The sequence below is a fragment of the Streptopelia decaocto genome (assembly GCF_964273445.1).
Source record: "Streptopelia decaocto genome assembly, chromosome: 5".
NCBI classification, from domain to species: Eukaryota; Metazoa; Chordata; class Aves; order Columbiformes; family Columbidae; genus Streptopelia; species Streptopelia decaocto.
In genome coordinates, this window is record NC_138659.1 from 54877868 (window position 1) to 54890113 (window position 12246).

The 12246-nt window shown below is 41.9% G+C and overlaps 1 protein-coding gene across 2 annotated transcripts in view; it reads left to right on the plus strand.

Moving 5' to 3' along the window:
* The window catches only part of MARCHF8 (membrane associated ring-CH-type finger 8), a 98631-nt gene that overhangs the window by 67955 nt on the left and 18430 nt on the right, over positions 1-12246 (plus strand). For both annotated transcript variants that reach the window (XM_082052748.1, XM_082052747.1), the window contains exon 3: positions 4905-4955. In XM_082052748.1, the coding sequence (XP_081908874.1) occupies positions 4905-4955 (51 nt within the window). The remainder of the gene's footprint in view (positions 1-4904; positions 4956-12246) is intronic.

Consider the following 12246-nt stretch of genomic DNA (forward strand, 5'->3'; position numbering starts at 1 on the left):
CTTAGGACTAAATGTGGGTGTGTAGTCAGGGGTGTAGCCAGAAGAAGGCTACACAAGCTATAAGACTGCCTCCTCTGTCGTCTTCTGTTTACCTGCCTTAATGACTGAAAACCAAAATGTTAGAAACGCAAAATCCAAACCATTTTACCAAGGTATTTTTTCCCTTCCATCCTGGCAAGGACATCCAAGTTGTGTTTCTCTAGGGTGCATACTTGCTGAGGCTGCATTAAGTCTACAGCTGAGTTGGGAGAAAGGTCAGTGTGATACACTGGTATCATGCACAGGAGCAGCTGTGGCTGCCTGAATTCTTATCAGTGGGTGGGCACCCTCCTTCTGGCTCAGCTGATAGGAACTGGTGTTCTTGGGTTCACAAGGCTTCTGGATTTGACGAAGTTACATAGCTGTTGTGCTTAGTGGAAACATTGATATGTTATTGTAAGGAAGCAAGGGTAAAATAAATTGAAAGGACTGAATATGGAAGACTGAGGTAAATTGAAGGATGAGAAGGGGGTGGTGGCTTCTACATCTCTGAACTGAAAAGGAAGAGCTATCATGCAAGAGTAACCAAGGAATGGTGGCAGAAGGGAAAATGAGCCAGCAAGGTGGAGAAGGCAAGTTTAAGAGCCCTGCAGGAAAGCAGATGTGAGTTGAAGCCACTGCTGAAGGAAGGAGGCAGCTCTGTCACTTACAGTAGGGAGCAAATTCAAGGGGAAGGTTGGGAAGGGGATTCAGACAGTTGCAAACAAGTGCATCTGTAGTTCAGAGGAATGTGTCACTGTGGGAATGTGTAGCAATTTTTCTTTTGTCAGTCATTTCCCTGCTTCTGCCTTCCTCTTTGTTTCCCTAGAGCCAGGCTCTGATTCAGACCTCAGAGCAGCAGCTGGCAGTGAGTAGCTCAGGAAAAGTTAGGAGTTGCACTTGTAATTTTTTGCTATCTAGATTTTTTTTTCAAGTATGTGTCAGGTGGTTCTAGTTGAGTCAGATGACTTTGAAAAGTGGGATTCCCATTATCCCATACAGGAAGACTGAGCCACTAAAGTAGAGTGACGCTAGCTTTAACTGGTGGTAATTTTATGTTCTGTGCTGGCAGATGTTGCATTTGTCTGGACCTCGAATTCAAGTGCAAAGACTAATGCTTTTGCAAGAGGGAAGGAGAGCTTGTTTGGAGCTGTAATTACCAGAGTAGAGTATCTCCTACTGTGCAGTGGGAACAAACTAGAAAATGTCTCTGAAGACCTTTATTTGGTGGGTAGGGATAGTACCATAATAGAAGCTTAGCCTTTCCACTCCCATGTTAGCGTTAACTTGTGAATAATTGTTAAAAGATCCCAGGATGAATGTTCTGATGATGGATAGAGTGTGAAAAGTGAGCTTTTTTGTTTGCCTTTAAAATAATTTTTATCTATTTAGCATTTCTGTTCCTCAGTAAATGTGACTGCCATTAAAAACTGCATGTTCCAGGAGCTCCTTCCATGGCTTTACATCTCTTTTTCGATCTTAATGACTGGAAAACATGTGGCATGCTTAATGTATTGCAGCATGGGAAACACCAGCAAGCACTGGCTCTATTTAATGGCTTCACAGTGTTTTTTTTCTGAAAGATAGATTATTATTATTATTTTACTTGCAAAAGACAATTAAATGGTACAGATAGACGTAATGAACTGTATTACTTAGAGTTGTTTCTGTTGATGTTAACGATTTTTTAAAAATTTTTTTTTTTCGGTCCTTTGCAGAAGCTGGCAAGAAAGTAGTGTATGTTCCTTCAGTAGGGGTGCTGCTTGGTGGTAATAGTGAACTGGGAATTGCTGTTGCACAACAAAACTCAGTTGTTTATCTGTTTTCAGCCCAAAACATTTTAAAGTCTCTGTGTATGTAGAGTGTGAGACTTGGAGCAGCTGTTTAAAAAAAGTGCCTGATTAGAAGACAGGCTAAGACATGGTCAGTTGGTGTTCAGGGGCTGAAACGATTTTACCTGGGTGATGGGGATGCTTGGTAGTTTACTGGCCAACCAGACTGGAAAATGTGTGTATATTTGCAAGTCTGTGGTGGATCTGGTAGCAGCTATTGGGTCAGTTGTCACTCCTTGAAAATAGGGCTGAGTTGGTGCTTCTCCTGCTGGTCAGTTTAAGCAGCCCATTAGAGTACAGATTTTGGCCAGCATGGGCTGACACTTTTGTGAATTTCCTGTTGACTTTATGGATGTACCAGCTTTAAGTAGTAAAGTGACGGAGATGTGAAAGAGTGCATAGATGTCTAGGAGTCATTTAGAAATATCACTAATACTTAAATAGATGTGCGAATGCACTCTGTAACCCTTAAGGGAATATTTTTCAAGACCGCTTTTTTTTTTTTAATGATGAGTCTTTCATTAACAAAACCAACTGTTTGCAGTCATCTACTGACTGAAACCTCTGATAGGTATGTTTCCAGCAGTAGATCAATAAAGATAGTATAAGCATCTGTCTCTTAGAAGCTGCTGACATCCATCAGATAAAATCAGTTCTGGGAGCAGAGCAGAAAAACTAGTTTCTGTGGCATGGCTAAGAGTACATTTGTCGTGCATCATTTGTCGTGTTGTGCAAATATAGGTCTTGTCCTCCGGCCTGTTCATGCTTACTGAATTTTAGCACATGCATTTCAACACAGGTGTCTGTGTAAGTTCAGTCATGATCCCTTGCAGGCATCTTCTTCAGCTAGACAGTAGTATCTGGGCAGTGTTGAGTTAATGTGAAGAAACCTCTGCTTCATTTTTGTCTTTGACATCTAGGGCTGGATTTGAGACTGTCGCCTTCATGGGTCTGTATGTGTTGCTTCAGGCAGACTTCTTGGCCATGGGTCCTTCTCTTCACTACATTTTCCCTTGTCCCATATAGCCTTGCTTTGTTTACCTCCCCCGCATCCCTAGAAGGCCAAGCATAGCCTGCTTCCCCCCACAACTCGCACATACGCAATGACGAGTCTTTGTGCTTGCCAGCTGGTGTTTCTCTTTTCGTCATAGCTTGAGAACATGTCCCTGCCTCCTCCTTTCTTCTTTCTGTCTTCTATAGCTTCAATGAACTTTTTTTTTTTCTTTTTGCTGTTGCTATAGTTACTCTGCCTTTGATGAAATCAGCTAGATTCTTCACATAACCATTATGTCCATATTTTGGGGGGGTCCTTACATGTTTGTTTCTGTTCTAGGAATACTGTTATCTATGTAACAAAATATCATAGTAAATTCAAAAATCAAACTCAGCCTTGCAGTACACAGATCTGGCATTCAAGTCAATGGTAATTGACTGCTTTTTGGCAGCAGCAGTTTGGTACCCATACAACTATTCCAGAACTGATCCTTGCTGATTTTTAACTTGGCCATCAGTCAAAACTGAAGGGGATTGCCTGGACATTTCTCCTCTCTTCAAGACACTGTATTTGCTTCCTCACATTTTTAAGGGAGGACACACAGTTTCTATCCATCAACTGGGGCAGTACCCAGGACTGTGTTGAGAGGCAGGTGATGTTGCAAGGAAGGGACTGCCTCATTTTGTAAACACATGCTGAAGTTTTTGCCTTGTCTTTTCTCAGCACAAGGCTTTGAAGTTGTTCTGGGGATGTGCTGTAGGAAGAGATGTCTGGTAGCATGGGAATGTGGCACCTGGGTAACGAGCCACCCAGTCTGACTTGACATGGGCTTTAGTCACTGAAGATCACTTGAACTGTAATAAACCACGCATGGGAGGTCTGGAAACCAGTGTGTTATATCCAAGCTGATCCAGGAGTAACTGCAGTGGACTGGGTTTTTCATGTCCCCATTTGTTATCTATGCAGGTCTTCTGATCTCAGTCTCTATCTGATCAGTCAGTGCCAATGAGAACTCAAAGAGGGGACTATTGAAGTGTCTCTGTTAGGTTAAATTATGTTCAGGAATAAATGTGAGAGAGTTTGGTTCCTAAAATCCCACATGAAAGGATGCACTTCCAGAAACTCTAATCCAGCATAGAGTCCATAGACAGTAGTAAATTCGCACTGTTTTTCAGAGGGGTTAAGTCTCAAACCAATTTATATTCCAGCTTCCCAGACTTAGAGGAACATAGATACTGTTCTCCCACCAACCATTATGACTTGATCTGGTTTTAATATTTGTTTAGAATAAAGTATTTCTTGCCGGATTTTGTTCAGAAAAGCTTTTGCATAACAATTTCTAGGCTCTTACCAGTGGAGTAATTATGTCACCTTATGGTAAGCTGATGTTCAGAAATCAGAATGAAATATCTTGGTGAAAGCTACAGTTTATTTTGGTATAAGAAGATTGTTATAATTATCAGCCAGGATCTGTGCACTGAACAGTAACAGAAACATTCATCACTGATTTCAGTTTTGAAAATTGCAGCTTCTGCATTTCCATTTTGTATGTTATTTCCAGCTTAATTCTGAGTTCTGTGGTAAATAGGAAGTTCCTCAGTACTGTTTTGTCTCCTGAAATGACATGCATGTGGTTATTCACTATTGTTTCCAAACATCACTGTGATACTTACGTTTTTCTTTAAGCAAGAGCTTTCAGGTTTAGTGATTGGATGTTTACCTTTGGATGTAGATAAGGCAGGGCTGAGAAATATTCTTTCCAAATTAGATGCCACCAGAGGAGAGGGCTTTGCAGTATGCGTTGAGAGAAGGAGTCGTTGTTCCAGTATTTCTACGTTTGTACTTGTCTTGCCTATGTGATTTTCTGCCAGGTAGTGCCTTGTTAAGCAAACAAAGCAATTTTGTGATTGCAATAGATCAGGCTGATGTCAATAGAAACAGCATCCTTAAAAGCCACAGCTGCAAGACTTTCTCCATGGAATTTGGTTTCTAATACCAGCTTTAAAATATCCTCATAACTGTGATTTGCTGCTGCAGTGATCCTGTTCTTCCTCTTTCAGAATGAGAAGGCTTTGGGGCATTCCATGAGCCGCTCTAGTAACATCTCAAAGGTACGTTCCTTGGTATAACTCAGTCTTTGATAAACTTGGGGATGCTGGATTTTCTTTCATTTCAAATCTGGGGTTTTATACTGTAACAATGTGACCAGTAGAAAATGCTTCTTATACCTGTCTGGCATTGATAGTCACTCCTGAAACATTAGAACTCTCCAGTGTTTTACAGACTATCTTTACAGGTCAAATGAAATGGAAGCTACAGTAGGTTTTCTCTTTCACACTGTCAGCCTCCTTAGCTTGGTAGGAGCAAAATCAATGACAGATGCCTGAGATCTTATCTTGGGGGGAAAATTGCTCCAAAAACATCACTCAAGTATGTTCTTTTATACCCTAAGCTATCTGATGTAATGTTCTCTGTAAGATATGTAGAGTCACGCATCCTGTAATATGTATTGGATATGTGCTTAAATATTATTTTATTGTTACTTCAACACTGAATTATTGTTAATGCCATGAAATGCATTGTTATCAGGACATGACTATGTAAGTATTTTAGAGTATTTGCTGTTAGAGGCCTTGACCTTATGAAGGAAGTGTGATTCTCTACCCATTCTAGTCACACTTCTATGTAGCCAATGGACACATCAAAAGCACAGTTACTTTGTTGTGCCATTAGGAAAAAAGTATCTTCTGCCAAAGATTACTTATTTCAATACATACCCTCCTGCAATACAAATGATTTTTTTATTAGCTAGAGGCCTGATGCCTTTTTGCTTCCACAACTATAATTACTTAGAGCCTTCATGCAAACAAGGCTGTGCTGGTTGACCAGTGTTTTTCATGGGGTGCATAAGCCTCAACCCTTTGTTGCCACAGTTGATGTGGCTGGTAATAGTGACCTTTAATGACAGACTGAGTCATTATGGCTGTGACAAACTCAAGTCCCTTTTTGCTATTCTGAGTACTTCGGCATATAGGAAGCTATTCATGCCTATCTGCGGCAGAGGAAACTGTGGCTGCACTTAATTTATGGTTTATATGAACACAGACAACTTTGACTTTGGAGCAGAAAGACAAGATTACCAGGTGTCATAAATAATGAGCAGGGCAACTGGCCAAACTGGCCAGTGCACAAGGTACTGAGGAAGGTGAAAGAGGTGTTGTCATGGAGTGATGCAGGATTGTGTTTTGCATTCAGCGTCAGAAAATCTGCATTCGCAGAAAGAGTTTTGAAAGAAACACCATGTGAGCGTAAATTCTCATCTGTGCTTTTCTGTAGTGGGACTGTGCCTGTTCCTTCTTACCCTGGTTCTTCTTTTCTTAGGGATCCTTAATTGGATTTTCAGGTGTTGTTCAGCAGAGATGGTGCTTTTGTCATTCTCATCGTACTTTTCCCAGAGTGTCTGATATTCAGCATAACGAGCCTTTTGGCAGCAGCAGTTTGGTACCCATACAAAGCTGCATAGCATTCTTAATTTATCAAAAACTGGTAGCGTGGCAGTGCAGTGGGAAGGACCTTGCACTCTGGCAAAGCTCTCCCTGGGGGTGCTGGCAAGTGAGACATCAATATTTGCATTCACCTTGAAACACTGAAACATTCTACATGATGGCTGTGGGTTGCAAAAGCTAAAGTTCTAAGGGGAACAGAAGTCAGCTTTGCTGGTTCAACAGGTGAGACTTCTTGGTTGCAAACATGAGCTTCCCAGAGGTGCTATTGTTCTTACTGCTTCTCTGTCACCTCTGTCTGATCCTTTCTGTGCACTTGCTCCACTCTGGAGATAGCTTCTAACAAGAGCAAGAAGTGGCAGTCCCATTGCTGAAATCAGTTCCCTGATTGGCCTCATGCATCCAAACACTGCCTTGCACATCCAGGAAGTTCACTGCTAAGCTGCAACAATTTGTTTTGCAGTCTACATGTGGATTGGCTGTTGCAAGCAATTTGTAGGACGAACCAGGAAAGATTATAGTAGTGGGAAGCTGAATAGAAGCATAAATACATGGAAAATTTTTCATTAGTTCTGAGGTTTAGTAGGAAAGTACCTTTTATTTCTGTTTAGGATAGTATAACAACCTGGGCAATGAGGCAGAGTGAATGCATGTAAAGGAAAAAGTATGGAAATTCTTGGCTGCCCATATATCCCTTTCTGAAATCCTCAGAACTTGTTGATGCTACACCATTTTAGGAGGAGCTATTTAACCAAAGTCGAGTTTAATCAATTGCATGCTGCATTTCCAAATATGTTGATGTGTGCATGTACAGAAATAATGATCACGCTTCCTGCAAATGAGTGTTTCAGCTATTATTTTTCCACCCAACTCTAGCTTACAGCATAGCAATGTGGCAAATCTGCTACAAATGCTTGGCATTGACACTTGATTCAAAGCCTTTCTGGTGCTGATATGTCATTATGAACCTGCTGTGATTATTACTGTGTATCTTTCCACTGCTCTCAGTTGCACAGTGCAATATGGGTGGAAAGGATTGAGTCAGAATTCAGCCTCTAGCCAAGAGAGGATGCTGTGTTACTCAGTGTGATCAAGAAAAGCAATGCCCTGGAACTAAAAGTGATCAAGGAGGGAGGCAGACAGATGGTGCCACTGAAAATTGTATCAGCTGGTAGAGGTAGCAGAACCTCTCCAAACATAGACCCAAGTGTTGGGGCCAGGTGGATCCATCCCTTGGGAGGAAGGGGCAAAAAGGCAGTACTCCAAGAGGCAGGTGCTAAGAGAGGCCAAAGAGTTGCTAGTACATGTGGCCAAGCCAAGAATAAGCAATCACCTGAATACTTGGCTAGGGATGGAGGCCAGAAGTAGCAGAAAAAGGAGCAGGGAATAAGATGTAGGAGGATCTTCATGTGGTGCCATTAGATTTTTTGCAGTCTGTTGCACACTGGGGGATGTGGCATTCCTCCAGGCCCTTCTTTGCTTTTTTTGTGTGTATATTTCAAACACTCCTTTTAAATCTGCTCCACATGAAACGGTTGAATTTCTGTAATCTTTTCTATGTTTGTTTTGAAATTTAAAAAAAAAAAAAAAAAAAAAAGAATGGTTTAGGCAGGTTGAATTGATTTAGTCATGGGACTTGGACACAGCCTGATTCCCAGCTTCCCCTGTTCAAGCCCAGTGATGCTGATTGCAACACCCCCAATTGGCACAGGGTGTGCAGCTCAGATCCACAACTCAGCTGTTTACCCTAAGCCAGCATATTTGCCAAGAAGCCACTGTTCACTGGTAAATGCCTTAATCATACAAGTCACACAGAGAAATAAGTAAGCTTTATAGAAGTTTCATGCTCTAAATATAGATGAAACCACAGCTAGTCACTGAGAGCAGCTAAAAAGGGGATTTTCAGTGGTGGTAATTTGTGCCCTCTGCTCTTAGATAAAGGAAGTGTGCTTACAAGCAGATTAAACAAGGTCACTAACAAAGCTGATCTGTAAACAGTTATCCTCAAATTAGTGATATTGTTTAGCTTTAAGATGTCTGATATATCCTGAAACTGATGATGTGACATATGGAAATATCTTCAGGTCATATGTGGGCTGTTCCTGTCATCTGATTGCTTTGGAGGGCTGAATTTAGCGTGGTGGGGAAGCACTTTGTAGTCTTATTTCTGTGGACCTCTAAGGGGTAAACTTTGAAAATGCTAATACTGGGATCAAAGCAAAGGAATCAAAAGTGCACTCCTTAAAAAATGTTAATGCTTTGTCTTTTCTGAAGGCCTGTACAGTTTTATCTTTTGAGCAGAAGCACACTGCAAAGTATTAAATTATTCTTGGGCTGAATGGCAGCCAGTGCAGATGCAAAGTGGTAGCCTAAGCTTACTATGAAATTTAAAATCCATTTAGGCTGTTCATCAGCTTGGAACAGATTTAGAAAAGCATATGAATACACACGTCCACTGTTGCCTGAAGCTTTGATGGATTCAGTGAGCATTCGTCCATACAAAAGCAGTCCAGGTTTTTCAGTCACAGAGCTTAGCTCCCCTGTAGTCTATCAGATGACCAAGGCTTACTGAAAGGAACTGCTTCCCAGAGGTGTTCTGTTCAGGTACAGGAGCCTGGGGGTAGGGAAATAAAAGTTGTTTAGAAAAAAATTAAAAATGGTTTTACTGAGCAACTGGGGAAAGAAAAAGACAGGCAAAACTGTATAGTGTGAAGGTTAAGGTGTGCTCTTTTGCCACCCACAAGAGCAAGCAATCTCATGCTGGGGCTCGGTGCAGTCGTGTTCATAAGGAGTGCAATAGTCTCCCTGTGCTGTGATAAACCCCCTCTCCTGGGCATGGATTCTTACGTCATATAGGTATGAGGGAACTCTGTGAAGGAGGAACCTGCAGGAGTTCCCTCTTTTGTTTCCTCAGCCCACTCAACATATTTTTAAGAAGATTTTAAAGTCAAAAGGCTATTTTTCTGTTGTTCTTCTCCCTGCAGAACCTGCGTAATTGTTACTGGGTTTAGTCAACATTAAGCCTGTGCTATAGGCAGGTTGAATTATGCTCCGCGAGATTTTTGAAAGGACAGATAACCTCCTTTCTCTAGTGCCTTTGGCTTTGATATCTCTAATGTTCCTGCCAGAATCCTGACTTCAGCTTCACTCCTAGTTTCTAGACATAATTTTTATTATAGTTATATACACTATGGAAAGTAAGGAACAAAGTTCTTCCAGCAGCTGACTGCTGTTTCCTATCAAATTGTTACCAAACTTGCATGGTGGAGTTCATAATCCTGAAAATTTCAGATGCCTCTTTCCCACAACTTTTTTCTTTCCCGCCCCAGCTCCCCCCATTTTTTTCAAGCACTTTCCATTCTAACAATGCATCTTATTCCAGCTAAAGACACTTGATTTTAATATGCACTGGAAGTCAAAATGGTACAAGTCTGGTAGGGAGAACTTAACAGAGAAGACCAGAAGTGACTGATGTTTGATCCTGCCATGTTGGTATTTAGGAAAAGCTTTCAAAACCAGCCTGTCAGCAGGGCTGTCTGACCTTCACAATGTCCATTCTGTCCCTAGGTGGCCTGTTCTGGCTACATCAAGTGTCAGGTTAGTACAATGGGCACAGCTGGTAGCCTCATTGCACTGCTGCTTGGGTGTGCTAGTTCAGCTGGATGCCTCCTTTGGCAAGCATGGAGTGAAAGGACCATGTCTGTTCCACAGATGAGCATTGGAGACTTCACAGCTGTAGTGCACTTCAGTGAGAGCCCTCAGCCAGCATGTACATGAAATACAGCACTTGCTGAAACCATAAAAACACAAATGTCTTGCATCCTGGTAGATGGCTGGAGCGAGGCAGTTATATTTTTTCTGCAGTGGCTTGAGAGAAGTTATGGATGTTTGCTTGGGTTTGATCGAGACCTCCCTGCCAGCCTTCAGCCCAGCCTCAGGACTTCTCAGCACAGCAGACAGAACTCAGTTTTGTCACTGTGGATGAGACAAGGCTGGGGCTGCCCCTGTCAAAGGGAGAGGAGGTGAATGGGGCAGGGATGGCAGAGAATTGGATTCCCTGGGTCTTTTTGTAGTTGTCCTTTCCCTATCTGAAGCCCAGTTAGCTATGGAGCACTTTGCAGTGGCATTTGGTGCTTTTTATCACAGGGCCCACATCACTGTTTTTTCTTTCTTAAATCACTGTCTGTTCCTAGATCCTGCCAGAGGAACAGGTATGGGGTGGTTGGTCTTGTTTTCTGTGGTATAAACTAAGAAGGGAGCAGAGCCTGTGACTTTTGTTGCTTCTGGAGATGTGCCATGCAAGATAAGTGCCTGCCATGTCCATGTCTAGCAGCAGCCTTGTTGTCTTAATATGCATTTAAATAGGATCTGTGTGAGAGAGATAAAATAGCTCTTTGGCAATGAGTTCTTCTAAAACACAGGGTGTGATAACCATTCCTCTGATTCTCTCTTTCCTGTGTGCTTCTGCCACATTTGTCGTTGTGATGTGTTAATACCAAGAGAGATGAATCTGATTCAAACAAAATTCCCAGTGGCCCATTGCAGATCACAGGACTGTGATCTCGTGCTGAAAAAGCATCACAGTGCAGTGGGATTGCTTGGGGTTGGGATGCGGATTAAAGGTAGTGGGCCTTGATTAGTGATAGTGCTTGGGACAGAACACCTCTGGGGCAGGGGTGGGAGATGTCTCCATTTAGCCAACATGTGCTGTGGTTAGCTGTATCTCTTTAATCCCCAGAGGGACTGGTGGTAGTTGGAGTTGGCTCAGTAGAGAAGATCATCACTATGCTCCCATTGTTTTTATAGGGAGCGGGGGCAGATGGAAACTGCTGCAGTGGTCTAGTGGTGCTTGAGGCATCTTTCAGCATGTCTTTTTGACAGCAGGTGCAGCTACCTTTTGGGATTTTATTGCTCTCTTGTTTTATATATGTTTTTAGCCCAGCAGAAGAGCATAGTTTTGAAATGGGTTCATTACAGTGTAAAGGCAAACCCATAATCAAAATGTGAGGTAGAAATTTGGGTTGTGGAGTGTTTGGCCCCGTGCTCTATTGCTAAATTTGTATTTGGCTGAAGCTCCTTGTGCTGCAGTTCCTCCTGAGTAAAAGATTTCAAAGTGTGCTTCTTTAACTCTTTGCTCAAAGGAGAGGTGTGCTCTGTTATTAAATGTGTATAGTGCTTAGTATGTTAGTTCCAGGTCCTTAGCTGAGACTTCTAGGTGGTTTTGTAGCACAAACAGTAGGGCCACCGTATTGCTCCTGTTCATGTGGCACCTAGAAATGATAAAGTTTGCAGGTGTGGAGGAAAACCTTTATTTGCTTCCTTCAGATTTCCAGTCAGTGGAGGAATTCTTCTGTAGCTAAGTTGTTTCTAACTTTTTACCTTCCATGAATAATTTAATAAGGTTTTTAGAATGTGGCAGGCTCTATTCTTTAGAATCAGATATAATTGCTAGTATTGAAGTGCAGCCCAGAGTGAGACAACAGCAACTGTACCCAGAAGTGCCATCTCAGGTAAGGAGGTTATCCTGGAATATATACTCAAGCCATTGACATGTTCATTATGGCTCACTTCAAAGATGACTTTATTTTCTGAGGCAGGGTGGGGGTTTTGGTGTGCAGCATGTAATTGGAAAAGGCTGAGTCCTTTCAGCAACAGATCACACTGTTCATGGAGTGGGGTCATAATGAGAACAACAAGCTATGGCAGCAGATATATATAGATATATATATATACATATACATATATATATGCACACACACACATATATCTATATAAAGATATATCTTCCTGGTGGCAACCCTCCAGAGAGCTGTAGGCTTCCAGGCATTGCTGCCTTCAGAGTCACTGTGATTATCTAAAACCAGTGTGGAAGGCTACACTGTGACCTCACTGAATTGCA